Source organism: Ochotona princeps, chromosome 17 (genome assembly GCF_030435755.1).
Source record: "Ochotona princeps isolate mOchPri1 chromosome 17, mOchPri1.hap1, whole genome shotgun sequence".
Classification (NCBI taxonomy): domain Eukaryota; kingdom Metazoa; phylum Chordata; class Mammalia; order Lagomorpha; family Ochotonidae; genus Ochotona; species Ochotona princeps.
In genome coordinates this window covers 45,862,895-45,885,520 of record NC_080848.1, presented here as the reverse complement: position 1 = coordinate 45,885,520, position 22,626 = coordinate 45,862,895, and the positions used below count along the sequence as shown (strand labels likewise).

At 57.8% G+C, this 22,626-nt stretch overlaps 1 protein-coding gene across 7 annotated transcripts in view; it reads right to left on the bottom strand.

Moving 5' to 3' along the window:
• Window positions 1–22,626, bottom strand: part of MPRIP (myosin phosphatase Rho interacting protein) — a 96,313-nt gene that overhangs the window by 54,662 nt on the left and 19,025 nt on the right. For all 7 annotated transcript variants that reach the window (XM_058676586.1, XM_058676584.1, XM_058676585.1 and 4 more), the window contains exons 2-3: window positions 17,319–17,396; window positions 14,781–14,846 (exon numbers count right to left, since the gene is read on the bottom strand). In XM_058676586.1, the coding sequence (XP_058532569.1) occupies window positions 14,781–14,846; window positions 17,319–17,396 (144 nt within the window). The remainder of the gene's footprint in view (window positions 1–14,780; window positions 14,847–17,318; window positions 17,397–22,626) is intronic.

Here is a 22,626-nt window from a genome sequence, read left to right as displayed (position 1 = left end):
CAAAACTATGTCAAGGCTGGAGTCCTCACTGCCGTGCACAGTGCTGCCAAACGTCTCGAGTTCTTTCCTTTTAGCTAACGTGGTCCATCTGAAAACCTGGAAGTCAGTCAACATTTCCAAAATGGCCTCTGCGCCCTGGGAAGAGCATCTGGCCCCCCTTCTGCTACTGTGCGCCTTGGGGGGCAGCAGCAGATGGCTCACGTGCTCAGGCTCCAGCACCTACAAGGAGACCCAGACAGAGCTCCTGTCAAAGTCACCCTGCCTTTCAGCGACAGACAGCTATCCTTGAAACTCTGCTTCCCAACTGCCTGGCAGTGTCCTGGGCCAGAGATGGGGAAGGGGCAGCTGTGAGGGTCCCACCTACACAGGCCACAGAGACGGATCCGGCGTGACCCTTGTCCTATATGAATTCAGCCCACAAGTCTAACTCCTGAGAGCTGATGGACGCCTGCCACCTCCCTTGATGCTGTACCCTCCCCCTCCTACAGACAGCACCGAGGGATGGGAGCTCCAGGTCAGCTGACAGGGGCAAGACTGGAACTCCCACGAACATGCAGCAAGCCTCGCATTTCCGGACAAGCACTCAAGGGCATGCCAATTCACTATTTTCTCCACAAGCAGGGAAAGAAGCCCTCGCTGGGCCAGGTGCCTCCAAAGACCCCGTGTGCTCTAGACTCTCACCCATGTGGGACTGGTCTTGGGGACGCAGGAGGGACAGCAGGGCTCTGGACAAGCCAACACCTTGGGTGGGAAGCCCATGCCGTGCCCAGCAACCCTGCATGGGTGATGGGTGGACAGTAGCTGCAGGAACCCACAAAGGGCCTTGGGCATGCCCCCCCGCCCCCCAGGCAGAAGGCAGCATTCCCTCCCACTGCGTGCCACATGATGCTCCCAGAGGTCTTTTCTGGGGCTCATCTTAGCCAGTGTGTGCCAGGGAGGGCCTGCCATCACCGCATGGCCACAGCCTCCCCTTAGCAGGCACTCCTGCATCCAGCTGACCTGCTCACCTCCCTTCTCTGGCCTCCACTCCATGTGTCTACTCCCCTAGCTGCCCCGCCCTCTACCCTGGAACTGCAGTTTTGCTCCAAGGGAAGACATCTGAGCAGGAAGGCGGGTGCTGAGAGAAGCGCCAGCGCCAGTGGGAGCCTGCACACTCCCTGGAGGGCAGCACTGGGCAGCCCCCGCCTGCAAGGGGGGCTCAGAGCACGGCCGGCAGTGGCCAGGGCTTGCAGCTGGCCCTTCTCGCTCTCACTCCCTGTCTGGGGCCTTTGACATGGCTATTTCTGGGTTTCTGAGTTCGGGTGAAAAAGAAAGAAAAGGTTTGCAAGGTCGGCTGCCTTCTGGGGCGGCTTTCTCTCGCAGCCCCTCCTCCCCTTGCCCCTCTGGGCAGAGGCAAGCAGACCCTGCGGTATTCTTCTTCCCCTAACCAGCCCCCCTCACTCCCCATTTTCCCAATGCTGGTGAAGTTTCGGCAGGCCTCGCCCACTCACTTTCTCTTTATACCGAGCTGGGAAAATGTAGAGATAAATAAAGCCTCAATTAGGCAGGTGGCCAATGCTGGGGGCGGGGTGGGGCGGGGCAGGGCCAGGGCTCTGCCTGGCCCCAGGAATGCCTGAGAAAGCTCCAGGGGCCCTAGGCAGCCGGGAGGTTGGAGGCTTCCCACAGCCTTCCTCTTGCTCTGCTTGACCAGGCGCGGCCAGGGGCTGGGAGCCGGCTCGATTCCCACACGGCACCCCTCCAGGCGGCCTGGTCGGTGCTGGGAGGGCCTGGCCCCTTCACTGCCCACATGACAGGAAGGAAGGGGTCCTCGCTCTGGCCTCCTCTGCCTTTCTCAGGATTCCCTTCCCATAGGGGGCAAAGGGCAGGCCCAGAACGGAGGGCAGCAACAGGCCCCTTTTTCTCCCCCTCATCCAGGGAACTCAATGTTCCGTGTGTTCCATTCTGTCTGGCAGGTGCAGTGAGAGGGAGAGCAAGTTGGTTTCCAAGTCGGGTCTCAGGGAGAGGACAAGGCAGGCAGGACCTGGGACCTGCAGAGGTTGCAAAGGACTTGTTTTGATCCCAAATCCAAAAGGCTGGGTGGTGGAGAGCCAGAGGCAGGATCAGACTATAGGAAAAACACTCAGAGACCAAGAGCAAAATCCCACAGCTCAGGTTATCTCAGTTATCCAAAAGTGGGCATCCGTCACCATGGCCTGACCACGCTGGGGCCCTGCCTGCCCTCAGCACCTCCTGTCCCTCCCCCTCGTGTTGCTGGCTCTGGAGGTCAGCAGATGAGAAATGAGTTACGTGCAGGCTCTCAGGCTTCGGCCCTCCATTCAGACTATAAACACCATTGCAAGGCATCTCCACAGCTTCGGAAACTGAGGCGGGCATGCAGAGGGAAAGGCGAGGCTTCAGTGTCTCCTGCTGCTGCCCCTCGGCTGCCTGGCCCTGGAGGTGTGCCGGTAGTCCTCTCTCTGAATCAGCACCATCTCAGGGAGGGAGCCGGGGCTGCAGTGGATGAGCTGGCACGGCGGGCAGCTACAGCACACACACTGCCAAGGATGACACAGAACTGGTGGACAGGACGCCCTGATTAAAAATGAAGTTTTGGAAGTTTTTACTTATTTATTTGAAAGAGTGACAGAGAGGGAGAGTCTTGTATCTGCTGGCTCACTCCCCAAACACCCACTAGAGTGAGGGCTAGGCCAGGTCCAAGGACGCAGGAGCTCCACCCGGGCCACTGCCTGCTCCCCCCAGGCGCACCAGAGCCCAGGCTCTCGGGCAGGGAGGAGTGTGCGCCAAGCAGCTGTTCAGCTCTCTGCACCACAACAAAAGCCTTACATTCTGGCCTCACCTAAATACACAAGTGCACACCCGGTGAAGATGGAAGCTTGGTAGCATCCTGCCTGTCAGCTGGTCTGTCCCCACAAACCTTTACCATGGACCCCAGGACTCCTGGCACTGGCTGGGTGGGACATTCACTGCCCTCAGCCTCACTGCTCCCAGCTGTGGCAAAGCCTGCCTGGGCCACAACCCCGAAACACAACAGTCCTGAGGCTCTCTGGCCAGATGTCAACATCCCCAAGGGCACACACCCTAGTCATCTTTCTCTCTCCAGCTTCCAGCCCAAGGAGGCACAGCAAGCACAGCAAGGCATAGGCATGCAGCCTGGCAGGGTCGCCAGACAAGACCTGGCCAAGGTGGAAAGCACACCAGGCCGTGCGGTCCACCCCTTGCAGATGCTCGTGGCCAACGTGTCCCGTACACGACAAAAGGGTTCCACTGTAGTCCCAAGACAACAACGGTCCTCCTCACCAAAGGGAGGTGAGGCGAGACGAGCAACAGTGTCAGTGGCCCTTGGTGCCTCTGTCCAAATGTCCCCAAGCTTGGACAGTGCTCCTGACACCATCAACACAGGCTGCAGGCACCCACGCACCTCACCAAACACACGTGACCCACCCAGGATGAACCAAGGACAAAGAAAAGGTGGCTGGGAGGCAGGAATGATGCCTGAGGCAAAAGGCACGACACCCCATGGGGTGCAGCCCTACTCCTACCACCACGGCCACTCATCATTTCTGCTAAAATCCTAGTAAAAATGGCCACAAATAAGAAACAAAGTGCAAACTCTCAAGCACAAAGAGCCAGAGGGGAGACAACAGCAGCCCTGAGCTGCCTAAGTGCTGGAGGCTGAAGCGTCTGCATCCAGGGAGGGACCAAGTGCGGCTGCAGCCACGAGGCAGTAGGTGGACGCTGTCCCCCGCCACACACACACAGGGCCCAGCTGGGGGCCACAAGGGGCTCCAGAGGGGAGGCTATGGGCAGGACCACCGGTTAAGTGCCTCTCTAGGGACAGGTGGGTCTGGAGCCTGGGCAGCACGCACAGCAGGAGGACCAATGGCAGGGAGAGGCCAAGGAAGTCCACTGGGGGCCGAGGCTGCCTCCACGGACTGGAGCAGCAAGGGAAGCCCTCCTCATGCCGGCGCCCCCCCGCCAGGGAAGGGCCGAGGCCCAGAGGGCCCTTCCCCGTCTGCCTGCGCTTCTGAGGCAGGGCCCACTGGCCAACTCCCTCACTGCTCCAGCGCAGAGCCTCGTTCTTGGAGCCACTAGGTGGACAAAGGCAAGTTCAAGAGAGACAGGGCACTGAGAGAAGGAGAATGAGACCCGAATTAGAAGGAACCCCAAAGTAGAACAACCACACAGCTCACGCACAACACTCCACAAGGGGACACCCACGGGACACCAAGTGGGAGCTGATGGCCTGAAGGCCCAAGGCACAGGAAGTGGCAGTCAAGTTGCAGATCTGTAGGAAGAAAAACAAAAGCAAAGGAAATGCCAGAGGAGAAATGCTGGGGGTGACCTTCCACTGAGGGGCGCACAGGCTCCTGGTGCTAAGAAAGGAACATGGCCCAGGCCAAGGTACATCTTCGCCCATGTCTAGAACTCAAAGCACAGAGAGGCTCCGAGCATTTTCAAAGGGAAAACTCCATCCGTCGACAAAATGAGCCACACGCCTGCTTGTGAACGCCTCAGCAGCACCGGAGGAAGCCAGAACAATGCCTTCACAGTCCCAAGGGAAAGTTATTTCCAAGCTAGCATTCCACAGCCAGGGTGGCTGCCAAACACGACCAGCAAGGGTGCGGGGCCTTCTCTTCCCGCCACACCCGTGCAGACGTGGACCAACAAGGGTGCGGGGCCTTCTCTCCTCCCTCCTCCCCCCCTGCGAATGTGGACCAGAAGAGAGAGGGGCCCTGACTCTCAGAAGGCCTTCCCACCCCCAGCAGGATGGACACTGACTTACAGAGGAGGAGCAAGATCTCAGCCATGCCACTGGAGCAGTTTCACCCCATGGCTCATTGCAATTAGGGGTCGTTAACACAGAAAGCCAAACAAATCCAGAAGGGAGGAGGGGTGCTGGCTGAGGGCAAGAAAAACCAAACCCTGCATGTGAGCCCCAAACAAATCCCAGCTCACACACTGTGTGCGGGAACGGAGCCTGTCTGACCCACTGCAGCACTGACCTAGACTACTGGCTGCGGTCCGAGTGCCTGTTAGGTACCAGGAGAAACGTCCTTTAAGATTCGGCCATGGCAACAGGAACATATCACCTGCCAGGCACCAAGGTGCGTACTGAGAGCACCTGGTTGGAGATTAAAAACAGCCTCTCCTGCGGGCAGGAGTGCAGCCTCCAGGCCGGAAGCTGGCTGTGCCAACAAGCCTGTCGATGCCTGTCTTTTTTCCTTTTCATTTCGTTTCCTCAGATTTATTTTTATTGGAAAGGCAGATTTACAGAGAGACAGAGACAGAGAAAAATCTTCCATCCTCTGATTCACTCCCCAAGTGGCCGTGACGGCCAGAGATGAGCTGATCCAAAACCAGGAGTCAGCAGCTTCTTCCGAGTCTCCCATGCCAGCGTTGGGTCCCAAGGCTTTCTCAGGCCATAAGCAGGGAGCTGGATGGGAAGGGAAACAGCTCAGACTTGAACTGGTACCCATATGGGATCCCAGCGTATGCAAGGTGAGGACGTTAGCCACTAAGCTACCGCACCAGGCCCAATATGTACATCTTTCAAACAATTTTTTTTATTAAATGCAAGTGCAGGGCCCAGCTCAGTAGACTGCTGGTGAAAGTCCTCACCTCATGCACACCGGCTCCCATATGGACACTGGTTCGTGTTCCGACTGCTTCACTTCCTTTCCAGCTCCCTGCTTGTGGCCTGGGAAAGCAGTGGAGGATGGCCTAAAGCCTTGGGACCCTGCACTCGCGTGGGAGACCTGGAAAAAGCTCCTGGCTTCGGATCAGCTCAGCTCCAGGTATTTCAGCCACTTAGGGAGCAAACATGCAGATGAAAGATGTTTGTCTCCCCTTCTCTGTGTAAATCTGCCGTTCCAATAAAAGTAAATAAATCTTTCAAAAATAAATAAAATTTTATAAAGAAAAACTATATTCCCAAACAATGCAAGGGTAGTGGGCTGGTGCTGTAACATAGCTGACAGGGCCCGGCGGCGTGGCCTAGCGGCTAAAGTCCTCATCTTGAGCATGCCGGGATCCCATATGGTTGCCAGTACTAATCCCGGTGGCCCTGCTTCCCATCCAGCTCCCTGCTTGTGGCCTGGGAAATCAGCAGAGAATGGCCCAAAGCCTTGGGACCCTGCACCCGTGTGGGAGACCTGGAGGAAGTTCCTGGCTTCGGATTGGATCAGTACTGGCCGTTGCGCTCACTTGGGGAATGAATCATTGGATCAAGGACTTTCTCTCTCTCTCTCTCCTTCTCTCTGTATATCTGACTTTGCAATGAAAATAAATAAATCTTAAAAAAAAACATAGCTTATAAAGCCGCCGCCTGTGGCACAGCACCCCATATGGGTGCCAGCTGAAGTCTGCTGTACCACTTTGGACTCGGCTTCCTGCGGACACACCCAGGAAAGCACCAGAAGATGCCCACGTGCTTTGACCCCTGCAGCCAAGTGGAATTTCCAGAAGCTCCTGGCTCCTGGGTTCGGTCAGGCTCAGCTCTGGCTACTGCAGCCATCTGGGGAGTGAACCAGTGCAGGGAAGATCTCTTTCTCTCTAACTGCCTTTCAAGTAGAACAAATCTTTTTAAAGAAAAATCTAAGGGCAATTACTGAGCAACAGGGAAAAATGAGCACTGCTTATGCAGCACATCCCCACTGGAGGGAAAGGAGCCTGAACGACTGTCTCACCCCACACGGGGGAGTGTGATGCGTGCCAGCCCCCCGAGGGCTGGAGAGCCCTCCCGCCCAAGACTTTGGCACACTATACAGGCAGGTTTGTATGTGCAGAATCCTCAACTACTGGAAGAACAAAAAACACGTGCATTTCAAGATTGTGTTTTCTTGTTTTCAAAAGACTTGCCTTTTCCCACAGAGCTCCGGGAGGCTGCCATATCAGGCTCCTCACCGAGCAGGGGTGGAGCAGCGACGGCTGCCCAGGTGGGGCTGCAGGACGTCGCATGCCACCCAGGGAGGGAATGACTGCTCAGTGCTATACCAAATAACCAACAAGTTCTAAAGCTAGGCAAGCGCCTCCTGCCACGGGGGAGAGGCAGACGACACAGGGAAGCCAGCACAGCTCCAAGCAGCACCTATGAGGACACACACTGCACAGATGGGCAACTGCAGGCGTGCTATCTCCCAGAAGGCTGGCAGTGGGCCCCCCAGGGACCATCAGCAGGACAAGGGGTGTGTGCTGGCAGACCCTGTAAGCTTTCCATAGCCTGAAAGGGAGCCTTCCTCTCTCCCCTCCGCCCACTAGAACACAAGACCCGTGTCTCCCTCAGAAGAGCCAGAGTTGGAAGGCTGCATGGAAGCAATGAAGGTCCCGCAAGGCCCTGCAAGCCAACATTTAACCTCTGGCCCACAGCCCACGCACACGAGGAGGATGAGGGAGAGTGGGCACTGTCCAGCCTGCTCTTGAGGACGCAGCTGCACAGTGTCAAGGCAGGCACTCTGAGTGACGGGAAGACAGCCTGGGCGTGGCTCTGTGCCTGCCCACTGCACATACGTCAGCCACCTTCCAGGAAGAAGGCAAGGAGGCAGAACGAAGCAGGGCCAAGGGACACAGCGGGCCACCTGCTGTCCATCTCTGAGCAGACACTCAGTTCAGCACCCCTCACCCAGTGCAAACCCCACAGCATCACCACCAACATCAGAGGGCAGGCCCAGGCACAGGAAGTTGCCAGTGCACTCTCCCCCAACTGAGAAACAGGGCACGTCACCACCACTTGGCCACCAGTCCATGTCTCCCCGCTTACCTGTCAGTGTTCCTGGGGCGAGTGTCAGTGGCCACTACCTGCCACAGCCAGTCAGGACAGAGAAAGGGCCTGGGGGCAAGGTGATATCCAGCCCGCGCCTGCAACAGTCAGCAGGCAGCCCCGGGCGGCGAGTCTCCATGTTCACAGCACTCTGATCTGCCGCACGGACAATCTCCGGGCTGACACCAGCACACGAACAGGACCGACAGCCTCAGATGCCGCCCGTCAGGTGACCATGCAGTGCCCTGTCCCCTAGGCCTCAGCTTCCTCATCCACATGAACGAGGTCTGTGCCGGGGCTCCTCCGAGAACCTCGTGCCTAACTTGACTGACATTCTCCTGGTTACGTGGCTGGGCACCCTGAGTCTCCTGCTCACGTCCCACCGAAGGCCCTGCACCAGCAGGGACTCCATGTTCCAGCAGCCTGTCGCTCCTCTCGCTGCCAGCCAAGTCACCCTGGCAGCCCCCGGCAGAGGTGGGAGGACTTCTGCTCCGGTTTGCTCTGGCACACCAGAACTCCTCAAACATGAACCAAGCAAGGCTGCCAACCACCCAGGCTAGAGGTGTCCAGCCCTGCACCCACCTTCAACCCCAGCTCCCAAAAGCAACCTCCCTGCCCAGGCCAGTGACTGCTCAGGGCATAGCTTCTTCCTACCTCTGCTTCAACCATGTGGCTAGCTGGCTGCACACCTGCTGGCACATCTGGAGGAGGATGGCTGGGCTCCTGCTGCACACAGATGCAGGGTCCTGGGGGCAGCGACACCACTGCCTCTCTGCTGGGGCTGTGTCCTGCACAGCTCCCCCGGCCACTAGAGTTTTGAGGCAGCCCCTGCCTCACAGTGCAGGAGCCTCTGAGGAGCAGCTGGTCCCTGACTCCCACCCAGGCAGAGGGACAGCAGGGGCGGTGAGTGGAGCCATGCAGCACCCAGGCACACTCCTCCCACACAAGCCAGGCCAGGCCTGCTTCCTGTGGCTGCCGGGGGCGGGGCCTGAGCGCCCAAAGCCTCTGGTGCTAGGGACATGTGGGCTCTCCCAGCTCTGTCCCCAGGCTTGCTCCGCCATGTGCACCTCACGTGCAAGATGGAATGCAGGAGCAGCCTCACAGGCAGCCACCAGCCTTCCCTCCAGGGGCAGCTGGCCAGCTCAGGGCACAGACACATGCTCCTGGACTCTGAGCGGGCCCCAAACCCGCCCAAGGGGACAAAAGGCTGATGGGCTCAGAGAGGCCTCGGGAAAGCCCGGGCTGGGAGCCACCGCTGGAGGAGCTGCCCAGGAGTTCCAGCTCATGGCCTCAGGAGGAAGGAGCCCTGCCCACACTGGCCTTCCGAACCAAGCAAGGGCAGCTGGCCCGTCAGACACCACTGAGGGCACAGCACCTGCCTGTGCTGAAGGAGTGGCTCAGTGGCTGTGTCAGCCCTTCACACAGGGCACACCTGCACCGTCTGAGACCCCGTGCTGCCTAGGGCACCCCAGGGGTCACAGGGCTCTGTGACTGCAGACCCCAACCCCTTCCCAGCCAAAGGCTCTGTTAGGCAGTGCAGGGCACAGCAGGGAGAGGACACGGGGGAGCACCTCAGGGGACTGGTGGGTCAGGCTGACCTCTGACAGACAGCAAGGAGGGCGGGCCACAGCATGCGAGGGCCCCACAGGGCAAGGTGCACAGCGGGTGCCCTGGAGGATCTATAGCTGGGGTGTAGGCTGGGCGGGCAGCACTGCACACCCACATACACACTCAGACAGCAGCCATCTGGCTTTATGTAACTGATTATTTATTTATTAAGATTCATTTCTACGCCCAGCACGATAGCGTAGCAGCTAAAGTCCTTGCCTTGAATGCACTAGGATCCCATATGGGCGGCACTGGTTCTAATCCCGGTGGTCCTGCTTCCCATCCAGCTCCCTGCTTGTGGCCTAGGAAAGCAGTGGAGGAAGGCCCAAAACCTTGCCCCCCTGTACCCGCATAGGAGACCCGAAGAGGCTCCTGGCTTGGGATCAGCACAGCTCTAGTCGTTGCGGTCACTTGGGGAGTGAACCAGCAGATGAAAAATCTTTCTCTCTGTAAGTTCGTCTTTCCAAAGGAAATAAATCTTAAAAAAAAAAGAAAAAGAAAAAGTTCTTGGGGGCTGGTGCAATGGCTCAAATGGTTCATCCTTCACATTCAAGCACCAGCATCCCATATGGCATCAGTTCAAGTCCTGGCTGCTCTACTTCTAATCCAGCCCCTGCTTATGGCTTGGGAAAGCAATGGAGGATGGCCCAAGCGTATGGGACCCTGCACCTGCGTGGGAGACAGAAGAGGCTCCTGGCTGGCTTTGCTCTGGCCACTGCAGCCACTTGGGGAGTGAACCAGTGGATGAAAAGATCTTTCCACCTCTTTCCTCTGTAAAACTACCTTTCCAACAAAAATGAATCTTTAAAAAATTAAACAAAATTAAAAAGTAAGTTCTGGGGCCAGCATTGTGGTCTCTGCCTATGGCACCAGCATCCCAGATGGGCACCAGTTCAACATCTGCCTATTTCATTTCCCATCCAGCTCCCTGCTCACACACCTGGCAAAGCAGCAGAGGACGGCCCAAGTGTTTGGGCCCCTGCTCCCACATGGGAGGCCTGATGGAGCTCCAGGCTCCTGGCTTCGGCCTGGTCCTGACTTGGCCTTTGTGGCCATCTGGCGAGTGGACCAGCAGAGAAGGGAAGAGTCTCTCTCTTTCCTTCTGTCTTCTCACTCACCTTGCGTTTCAGATAAATAAATAAACCTCTTTTAAACACGTAAAAAAAAAAGCCTGAAAATGACAGCCACAAGCTGTCTCCTGGGGGCTCCGTTCTGCCCTATACACAGTAAGTGTCCCCAAGGCTGGGGAGTGTCTCTGCCTCCAGGACAGCTGTAGGGGCCACCTTCTGAACAGACTCTCGACACCTGGGCCACTGGGAGACTTGGGAAGTCACCTCCCAGGCAGCCAGACCGCCCTCACTGTGCAGGGGCCAGAGGTTCTCTGGGGTACACCTCCCAGGGCCTCAGGCTGCCGTTGGGACCGGGAGTCATGAGCAGTATGGCCACAACAGCCAGGTTCATGGCCACACACCAAGAGCCAGCCTCTCCCTGATCTCAGCCCTGCACTGCCTCTTCCTCCAGGCAGGCGTCTCAGTCTGCAGCCCCGGCACAGCGTTTCTGTGACAGATTTCACATTCCCCCAGCCCCTGCCGGCCGTCTGTGGCTGTGTACGCTTCCCTCAGGGCTCACTGTGACGGTGACCCAGGAATCCGGCCCAGTGGGAGCCCAACACCAGAGGGCAAGCAAGCTGCTCCTCCTGCTTGCTTAGGTCAGAGCTACGAAGCCAAGCTGCAAGCAATGAGGCCTGAGCTTGCAGCTGTGACGTTCCCACAGCACAAGTCACCTGATCCCAACTCACGCTTCAGACACAGATGCAAGGCCGGGGCTACGGAAACGGGGTTGAGGGAGCCAGGTGGGGGCAAACTGCAGGTGCAGCTGCCAAGCACGTGGCCCAGCCCCCAGGAACCTGGCATGCTCCCGCAGGGACCCCACACAGTCCTGCTGGCTCAGGTGCATTCCACACCTCAGAGATCCTGGGGGTGGAAGAGGGTGAGCCACTGGGGCCCAGGCCAGCCCTCAGCGCTGTGGCCTGCCAGGGGAGAGGGCAGCTCTGCTCATCTGGGAGCAGCGTGGTTCAAGAGCAGGGCCTGGCCACGGAAGAGAAGCCCACCTAGAGGACACCAGACACACACACACACACACTGGGTGGCTCCCCTCTGACAGGCCGAGCTCCCACCTGACTCCAGGGTCTGGAGCCCAAACGCTCCCAAATCCAGACTTCTGGGCATGCGTCAGGACGCCTCCCAAGTTCAGTTCCACAGCCACCCTCAAGGGGACAATGGGTAAGCCATGGTCAAAACCCTAAGAACACTGTGGGCAGCCTGACTGCTCACAGGTGGGCAGAGCCCCTCGCAGAGGCATCTCACATAGATGCCAATGTTCCAGAGCTCATGACGTCCCCCACCTGAAGCCCTTCTGCTCCAGGCGGCTCAGGTAAAGGTGCCCCAGCCTGTTGCCCTGCAGCCTGGTACCGAAGGAGCCCCACAGGAGTCACGGGGGAGGGGGGCTTAAGGGCACAGAGCTCTAGGAAGGTAGCCTGGGTGTGTCCTGAATGGCACCAAACTCCACATGCCCAGGGGGCTCAAGGGTTAAGGTTTCTGCCAGCTGGAGCCCATCCCAATCAGTAACAGAACCCCAACATCAGCTGGTCTCCCCATGCTCCTCTCTCTGGAAGCTCAGGGGGAAGGGGTGCAATTTGGCGAAGCCACAAGGTGGTGGCAGCGGCTTCGGTTTCGACTCCACAGTTGGCCTGCTCCTGAGAAACCAGGGGCCCAGCCAAGGTTCCCAGGCCCGCTCGTCTGCAGGCGGCCCGAGCCCACTCACCTCACTTGCATTGGGGAGACGTCTTTGCCTTTTTTGGGAAATCTGCCTCTCCTCCACACCCACTAGTTACAGCCATGTGGGTGTATGGAGAGAGAAATTTCCCAAAAAAGGAAACAAGATTCCCAAAAGCCAGTCCCACCTCTCAGAGCCACCCACAAGGCCATGGTCAGCCTGGAGTGGGAGTAGGCCCCCAGGCCGGAGCCCCGCCTATGCCCTAGCAGCCCCAGCTGGGGGTTAGGAATCTGGGCCCAGCCCTTCTCCTATACTCCAGGACCTCTGACACCCACTCTGGCTCTCGATTCCAGCCCAGAGGGGCTGGAAGACCTTTCCCCACTCTGTCCCCCCAGAGCCAGCTGGAAGGTGCACTGCTTCTGCTAGGGTATCACTTTGGGTCCCCCCACTCTGCTCTTTCGTCCCGCCATATGTTCACTGTCATGTGTCCACTGCCCTGTGTTCACGAAGCTGGTCAGCCCAACTCCACAAACACTTAATGAGCACTCCCCAGGTCTGAGCCACCCAGACAATACAGGGTGACACCCAGGGTTAGCAGGGGCCCTGATGAGGGGAGACAGAGAGCCACAATCTCTCTGGCAAGGTAACACACAGCTAGCAATGTCCTACAAAGCCAAGCAGCAGTACCAAACAGGTTGATTCAGTGTTAGAGAGACCAGCTGCTCTTCACACAGCAGAGCAGTGGGAAGGGCTGGAGGTGTCAGGGGCGGCAGGGGAAAGCCACGCCTTGCTGCAGGCTGCCTGGAGCTGCTCCCCTGGGAGACAAACACCCCAGTGGCAACTTCTCACAGGCATGATGGGGGGTGGTGATCTGGGTGGCCCGCACGGGAGTAAGCTTCTGGCCAGCAAGGAGTAGCCACATGTGAACCTCCATGCAGCTTCTTGGCTTGGTGGGTGCTAGAGCTCCTGGACTCCTGGCACTCTGCCCATCTTGGGCAGCAGCCATGAGGACAGGCCTCTGTGGCCCCTGGGCATGGGAGGCACCCCCATGCCTCTACCCAGCCTCAACCCCAGCAGCCTCCTTGCTACTCTCCCCCAGGGCACCTAGCTGACCAACAGGGAAACCATGAGGAGCTGAGTGGAAGCTGCAAAATGGCCAGCAGGTGGCCACCACTCTGCCACGATGGTCACAGCACGCTCCCCAATAGGGGCTGCCTGGTAGCACCAACTGGCTCCTGGGACAATTCTCAAGTCATCTGCCAGAGGAGTTCATGCCAACGCACACCCTTCAGCCCAAGCCTCTCCTGGGGCTCCGCCTCTAAGCCAGGGGTGCCAGGAGACCACTGTGGACAGTGAGGTCCCAGGTACTCAGCAGCATCCTGCATTAGGGCCACCATCAAGGAGGCCCGAGAGGCACCCTCAGGGCCTGCACGTCTGAGCCACAGGGAGGAAATCGCACAGGACTGTCAGGCTTCTAAGATGTCCTCATGGGAATAAGCAGCCGCTGAGGAAACCCAAGGAAACCAGGCAAAACCAGGGAAAGCCAGGGAGCTCTGGTCTCAGGATGGCCAATGGTCCCGGCCTGAACACAGCATGGAACCAGGGCCTGCTCCATTCACCTGCTATGGGACTCAAAAGTGCCTCACCTGGGCACAGGCAGGGCAAGGCAGACCCAAGGGCTCACAGGGGCCCAGCGCCTGCAGCCGATGACGTCACGGGCAGGACGGCCTGTGTCTCCCAACCCTGCCGCCCACTCGCACACAGCAGGAGGACCCAGTGAGGTGGCTGTCATTCAGAGAGAGCAGCAGAGCTCAGGGACTGGCAGTGACGCACAGAGACACGCACACTCCAGCCTTCCCTGTGTGAACTCTATACCCACGACGAACAGCCTCAGAGGCTCCCCGGGCGGGGGGGGGACACGGCCACCTCCAGTCACACTCCAGAAGCCATTCTCATGCACAACAAAGAACAAACTCCTCATGGGGTGTTTGGGGACCAGCCTGCCTTGCACAGGGTCACTCGACTGTCCAGGATGATCCCAGTATTAAAAAGGTGCCACCAGCCAGCTCGTTCTCCCACGCATCAGGAAACTGCAGCTGGTTCCTCCCCTGCCCGGACAGTGCGCAGTGTGGTTGTTCTCTAGGTAGGAGACTCACCTCCTCTTGAGCAAAGGTCATGAGACCAAAACAGATGCAGTGGGAAAAAGCCAGGATTTCCACCTGGCTAGCAGGTTTGGTCTCTGAAGCAACAGCAGCAAACACTGATGCAGGTGGAAAACCAGGCAGGGAGGAGAGCAGAGCCCAAATGCCACCGGGTTCATGATGAGAACACTGACCCAGGGAGAGGGGACCTCTGATGTCAGCAGACAGGACAGGCAAAACCTGTTACCAAAAGGCTGCACGAGGCAGCCTGGCAGGATGACCCACCAGCACAGGGTCCCACGCCTGAGGCCACAGCCAGCACAAGATCTGCCCTAAGCCTTCCTAACGGTGAGTGCTCTGCCAGACGCTAGAACAGCATGGACTCCGCCCTCACGAACCCCCACGGACGGGCCCAGCCCAAGCTCCCAGCTGCCAGCTGCTACAGCTCCTCCCACTGTTCCAGACTCTCCTGCAGAGGCCCGGACAGCCAGGGTGCTCACCATCTCATCCAGGGCGTAGCGCAGGAGGCCGTGCTCGTAGAGGATGAAGAACCGCCGCTGCCATTTCTGCAAGAGAGCAGAAGGCCAGTGAGGAGGCCGCGAGGCTGGGCCCTCGGCCAGCCGCCACCCGCCTCTAAGGAACGCCAGTCCCGTGACCTCCATTTCGGGAGCCGATGGTAGGAGGCGGCCCGGACTGGGGCGCTCATACACGGGGCTCCCACAGAACACCAGGGAGGGCTGCAGGATCTGTGTGACCTGAGGCCCGAGGCACACACTGCCCACTCTTGGGTCCTTGGGAACCCTACTGAAGGGGCAGCTCTCATGGTCCAGTGGGGGGCGGGGCAAAGACAGCTTCAAAACTCACTGACAAAACCCAGGAAACAACTCCAATACCTAGGGAGTGGCCAGCTGGCACTGTGGAGTAGCGGATTAAGCCACTACTTGCAGGAGCTGGTGCAATGCAGCAGTAAGCTAAGTCTCTTCTGCAGTGCTGGCATCCCACATGGGCTCTGGTTCGAGTCCCGGCACGCCACTTCCAATCCAGCTCCCTGCTAATGCACCTGGGAAGGCAGCAGAGGACGGCCCAAGTGCCTGGGCCTCTGCATTCATGTGGGAGACCTAGAAAAAGCTCTTGGCTGATGAGGCCATTTGGGGAGTGAACCAGTGGATGGAAGACCGACCTCTCCCTCATTGTTAACTCTGCCTTTCCAATAAAAATAAAATCAATCTTTTTTTTTTAAAGATTTATTTATTTTTATTGGAAAGGCAGATATACAGAGAGGAGGAGAGACGGAGAGGAAGATCTTCCATCCGATGATTCACTCCCCAAGGGAGCCGCAACGGCCGGTGCTGTGCAGATCCGAAGCCAGGCACCTGGAACCTCCTCCAGGTCTCCCATGTCGGGCCCAATAAAATCAATCTTAAAAAAAAAAAAAAAAAAAACCTCAACAGGGGCCTGGCAGCATGGCCTAGTGGCTAAAGTCCTCGCCTTGAAAGCCCCGGGATCCCATATGGGCACCGGTTCTAATCCCGGCAGCTCCACTTCCCATCCAGCTCCCTGCTTGTGGCCTGGGAAAGCAGTCGAGGACGGCCCAATGCACTGGGACCCTGCACCCGCGTGGGAGACCTGGAGGAGGTTCCAGGTGCCTGGCTTTGGATCGGTGCAGCACCAGCCGTTGCGGCTCCCTTGGGGAGTGAATCATCGGATGGAAGACTTCCTCTCTGTCTCTCATCCTCTCTGTATATCTGCCTTTCCAATAAAAATAAATAAATCTTTAGAAAATAATAAATATATATATAAAAAAACCCACTGCTTACAACACATACATCCCCTACTGGATTCAGGTTCAAATCCCAACCACTCTACTTTTTTTTTTTTTAAGATTTATTTTATTTTTATTGGAAAGTCAAATATACAGAAAGGAGGACAGAGAGAGGAAGATTTCTGTCTGCTGATTCACTCCCTAAGTGGCCACAATGGCTGGAGCTGAGCCAATCTGAAGCCAGGAGCCAGGAGCTTCCTCCAGGTCTTCTATGCAGGTCTTCCAAGCAGGTGCAGTGTCCCAAGGCTTTGGGCCGTCCTCAACTGCTTTCCTAGGCCATAAGCAGGGAGCAGGATGGGAAGCAGGGCGGTTGGGATACAAACTGGCCACCCAGTTTGTATGGGGTCCTGGCTCATACAAGGCGACAACTTTAGCCACTAGGCTACTATGCCAGGCCCCCCCAACTACTCTACTTCTAATTCAGCTCCCTGTTAATCAACTGGGGAGGTGAATGACGGACCAAGCACACAGGTCCCTGTCACTGTGTGGAAGACCAGGAGAGTCCATGGCTTCTGGTTTTAGCCATCCCAGGCCTGGTCACTGTAGGCATCTGGGGAGTGAACAAAACCTTTTGTTCTCTCCCTCCCTAAGCCAAACAAAGAAATCTTCAAAATAAATAAATAAAAGGCAAGGGTATGGGCTTACTGAAGCAGTCACGTGCTGCCAAGAGCACACATACAAAAGGCCACGAGGGTGAAGAAGGACTTGGCCATCACAGACTGACCGAAAACACACCTCTGGCACCCCGGGCCCTCTTCTCAACACTCAACAGGCTGCTAGCAAGACACAGGAACCATGGTGGCATGCTCTGCTCTGCGCCAGCACTGCACCCTATCTCTCGTTCTCCAGGAGCAGGACCCAGAAGCCTCCACAGGCCTCAATGGCCCACCCTTCCATGCGTAACAGGAACAGGGCTCACATGGCCTCGCCAGAGGGGTGGTAGGGGCTGCCTGGCAGAGACAGGCCCTGCTCTGAACACCTCTCCTGCCTGGGATGCCTGCCACTGGGAAGTTTAGGGAGAGGTAAGCCTGGGTTCTACAATCTCAACCCCTGGGTTGCTGAGCCCCCGACACTAAAAGAACCTCACAGGTACCCTTGCCTGTGAGTCGAGCTGGCCCACCAAGCCGGCAGCATTTTTGTCTGTGGCCTCTGAGCTCACAAACGCCTCCCACGGCCTCCCTGTCCATTGCCTGCTGGGTGAGTTCTGCCCCCTTACCCGAGACCGGTGCACAGGATTGTCAAAGTCAGTCCCATCCGGAGCCAGGAGAAGCCAGCCACCGTAGATGGGCTTTGCCTGCAGGACAAAGGGAATTCGGTCAAGGTGGTGACTCACACTGGCCCCACACCCCCAACCCAGCTACGCAGAGGCCAGGCCCACAGGCAGCTGGCTGACAGAGAGCCGCAGTGAGGATCTACAGCCCCCAGCGAGCAGGAGGACTCTGCCACAAACCACAGGACTGAGGCTGCCCGCAGGCCGAGCTACTCCCTGTGACACCATAATCCTACATCAGACATCCCACCCCCTGCAAATGTGCCTGGGAAGGCCCGAAGACAGCCCAAGCACCTGGCCCCCACCACCCATGTCAGAGTCCTGGTGGAATTCTCGCCCCTGGCTTCAGCCTGGCCCATGTTGCAGCCATGGGATGTGAACCAGCAGACAGAAACGCTCTCTCCCTCTTCCCACCATTCAAATACATAAACACTGAACTGTGTATCTTAAAAGGATAAACGTGTGTGAATTATGTAAACTGCTTCTCAATAAAAGAAGCCGGAGGAGACGAAAACCCCGAGTGGAGCATCTGGCCATCTTGGCCCTGCTCTGTGTTTACCACCGGGGTCCCCCAGTCCCAGCCCCAAGCCCCTGGGCGGAGGCCCATACAGTCTGGCCCCATGTCCCCTTTCAACCTCCCCCAGCTGGCAAGGGGGCCCAGAAAAGGTACAACAAAGGCCAGTTTGTCCACCATCCTCTCAGGCGCCACCAAAGTCAACCCTAAAGTCCCAGGTTGTCCCTGACACACCTGTAAGCCTTCAGGCCCTCCTAACATGCTTTTCAAATCCCCAAGGGCTCCCGGGAGATCTGTGGAATGATCACTCAGAGAATGTGCAGCTTGCTGCAGCGCACACAGCCCGGAGCCCTGTCCCCTGCAGCTCTCGGCAGGGTCCTAATGGCTCAGGGAGGTGCGGCTTCTCTCATGCCCAGGACTGTGTTGGGGGGTTGGGAGAGGCAGGAGCCCAGGGCAGCGGAGGTCTGGTTTTTTTTTACCAACACCAGAGGTGCTCAGCTGCTCTCTGTTCCACCCAAGTGCCTGGGACTGGCACGACCATGCCCTGTGATACCTCACCCGGAGAGCACCTTGGCCTCCACATCAGCCAGCCTGCCAGGCCCCCACTCTCCCGAGTCTGACTGGGAGCCGCCTTCCTGGTCTCTGACCCAAGGGTTCTAGGGTGATGCTGTGCAACTGGCCACACCTACCTGACCTTCCCTCAGAGCAGACAGCAGGCACTGTGCCCCGGGGGAGGGGGGTGTCTCCACTGGTAGTCCAGCCCCCACCATCACCCACAGAGCAACACAGGGGTACTGGTCCGGGTGCACAGGCAGGGCAATGTGGAGCCCAGGGTGGAGCAGGGAAGCAGGTGCTGCCCCTCCAAAGCAGTCACCTTGGCAACCCCCAGCGGCAAAAACTATAGGTGTGGCCATCTGAGGCTGCAGGCGGGCAGGCCAGGTGACAACTAAAGGACACAGGGCTTGAGGAAATGCCCCGAAGGTCCCTATGGGGATAGCTGTCTTTTCCCACGAGCACACAACACTCAAATCGTCCCCAGAAACATCATTATACGCATTTTCCCTAACTTTCTAAAGACCTCTCATACACTTTAAGACAGCACACCTGCAAGGGGTTGTGAATTTTATCTTAAAGTTGTTACAAGAAAAATACTTGGGGTCTGGCATGGTAGCCTAGTGGCTAAAGTCCTAAGCCTTGCACACTCCAAGATCCCATATGGGCGCCGGTTTGTATCCCAGCTGCTCTGCTTCCCATCCAGCTCCCTGCTTGTGGTCTGGGAAAGCAGTTGAGGATAGCCCAAAGCCTTGGGACCCTGCACCCGTGTGGGAGACCCAGAAGAGGCTCCAGGTCCTGGCTTTGGATCAGCTCAGCTCAGCCTTTTCAGCCACATGGGGAGAGAGCCTGCGGAAGATCTTGCCTCTCCTTCAATCTGGCTTTCCAATAAAAATAAATAAATCTTAAAAGGACAGCAGGAAGGACAGTGGGTTCTGCTCAAGAGGAAGCTGGTGGAGGAAAGCGCTTTGCCACACAGGCTGATGGGCTAGGTCCCACTGCTTGTGGTTGCACAGCCGGCTTCGGATGGAAAGCTGGGAGCTGGCCTGCTGCTGACCCACAGGCTATCGGACTGAGGGCCTAAGCCACGTGGCAGGGGCCTGATTCCATGACCCATGGCCCAGCTGACCCCCTCACAGCTCCTGGACCTCCCAGTCCACATCTACTCGGGGTTTTCAGGAGCGGTTGCAAACCTTCTGAAACAGGTGTGAGCTGCCCATTGGGGAGAGACGGGGTGGCCAGGACTCTCTAGCACTCCCGATAACTACAAACTAGAGGCCAAGACAACCACTGCAAGGTGAGGGCAAAGCCCAGCAGTCCAGCACCTCGGGCCCCGAGCAAGGACGTGGGACAACTTCCCTGGGCAATTCCCCTGTGCGTTCTGTGACCTCATCATGCAAGCTGGGCACTGGGAAAGCTGGCACGAGAAACGGGCAGAGAGCTGTTTGTTCTCATATAAAGCCATAGAGGCCAGCCTGGCAAACAAAACACCTCAGACACCAAACACGTGCCACGGCCCACCGCCACAGGACGCTCTGCATCCGTCCAGAGTGGGTGCAGGGGACCAAACCAGGCCTAGGACTTCCCTCCAGCACAGCAGGATGAGCCCTCCCCCCGTCTGCCAGGCCAACGCCATCAGGCAGTGAGGAGGGGTTCCCCAGCCAGGGGTCAGCAGAGGCCAGTGACTCATCCCAGGATGCAGGTGAGTAACTGGGCAATGGGCACCTTCCACTGCTGGAGCAGTACACAGCAAATGACTAGGATGACACATTGGCACAACAGCTAATCCTCTGCCCTGTGGCACTGGTACCCCATGTGGGCCGTGTCCCAGCTGCTCCACTTCCCATGCAACTCCCTGCCTGTGAGCTGGGAAAGCAGCAGAGAATGACCCAATTCCTTAGGACCCTGTACCCACATGGGAGACCCGGAAGAAACTCCCCGTTGCGGCCATTTGGGGAGTGAACCAATGAACGTAAGACCTTTCTCCCTCTCCCCTTCTCCTGTAAAACCTCCCTTTCAAATGAAAAATAAAATATCTGACTATAGGTTCAAATGACTCAGATAAACCAGCCCTCACAGATAAATCTTAAAACATTAAAAACATTGGGCCAGTGTGATGGCTCAGTTAATCCTCCACCTGCATGTGCTGAGATCCAATATGGACACTGGTTCATATCCCGGCTGTCCCACTTCCCATCCAGCTCCCTGCTCGTGGCCTGGGAAGGCAGCAGAGGACGGCCTAAAGCCTTGGGACCCTGTACCCGCATGGGAGACCCATGGGCTTAGGATCAGCTCAGCTCTGACCATTGTGGCTACTTGAGGAGTAAATCAGCAGGTGGGAGATCGTTTTCTGTTTCTCCTCTCCATAAATCTGCCTTTCTAATAAAAATAAACAAATATTTTTTAAATCTGCTAACAAAGCTTTCTTTGAGTTCCCGAAATTACATCTAATGACTGAAGGCAGAGGAGTAAAAGGAGCTGGTGAGGCACACCACCACCGACTGATGGGGTCACAGCAAGGGAGTGGAGTGCCAGGTACTAGAGCACCAACAGAACACAGGGCCCCCACACACGGCCAGGTACTAGAGCACCAACGGAACACAGGGCCCCACACACGGCCAGGTACTAGAGCACCAACAGAACACAGGGCCCCACACACGGCCAGGTACTAGAGCACCAACGGAACACAGGGCCCCACACACGGCCAGGTACTAGAGCACCAAGGGAACACAGGGCCCCACACACGGCCAGGTACTAGAGCACATGAGGGAACACAGGGCCCCACACACGGCCAGGTACTAGAGCACCAACGGAACACAGGGCCCACACACACGGCCAGGTACTAGAGCACCAACGGAACACAGGGCCCCCACACACGGCCAGGTACTAGAGCACCAACAGAACACAGGGCCCCCACACACGGCCAGGTACTAGAGCACCAAGGGAACACAGGGCCCCACACACGGCCAGGTACCAGAGCACCAACGGAACACAGGGCCCCCACACACGGCCAGGTACTAGAGCACCAACAGAACACAGGGCCCCACACACGGCCAGGTACCAGAGCACCAACGGAACACAGGGCCTGCACACACGACCAGGTACTAGAGCACCAACGGAACACAGGGCCCCCACACACGGCCAGGTACTAGAGCACCAACGGAACACAGGGCCCCACACACGGCCAGGTACTAGAGCACCAACAGAACACAGGGCCCCCACACACGGCCAGGTACTAGAGCACCAAGGGAACACAGGGCCCCACACACGGCCAGGTACTAGAGCACATGAGGGAACACAGTGCCCCCACACACGGCCAGGTACTAGAGCACCAAGGGAACACAGGGCCTCACACACGGCCAGGTACCAGAGCACCAACGGAACACAGGGCCCCCACACACGGCCAGGTAGTAGAGCACCAACGGAACACAGGGCCCCCACACACGGCCAGGTACTAGAGCACCAACGGAACACAGGGCCCCCACACACGGCCAGGTACTAGAGCACCAACGGAACACAGGGCCCCCACACACGGCCAGGTACTAGAGCACCAACGGAACACAGGGCCCCCACACATGGCCAGGTACTAGAGCACCAACGGAACACAGGGCCCCACACACGGCCAGGTACTAGAGCACCAACGGAACACAGGGCCCCACACACGGCCAGGTACTAGAGCACCAACGGAACACAGGGCCCCACACACGGCCAGGTACTAGAGCACATGAGGGAACACAGGGCCCCACACACGGCCAGGTACTAGAGCACATGAGGGAACACAGTGCCCCCACACACGGCCAGGTACTAGAGCACCAACAGAACACAGGGCCCCACACACGGCCAGGTACCAGAGCACCAACGGAACACAGGGCCCACACACACGGCCAGGTACTAGAGCACCAACGGAACACAGGGCCCCCACACACGGCCAGGTACTAGAGCACCAACGGAACACAGGGCCCCACACACGGCCAGGTACTAGAGCACCAACGGAACACAGGGCCCCACACACGGCCAGGTACTAGAGCACCAACGGAACACAGGGCCCCACACACGGCCAGGTACTAGAGCACCAACAGAACACAGGGCCCCACACACGGCCAGGTACTAGAGCACATGAGGGAACACAGGGCCCCACACACGGCCAGGTACTAGAGCACCAACGGAACACAGGGCCCACACACACGG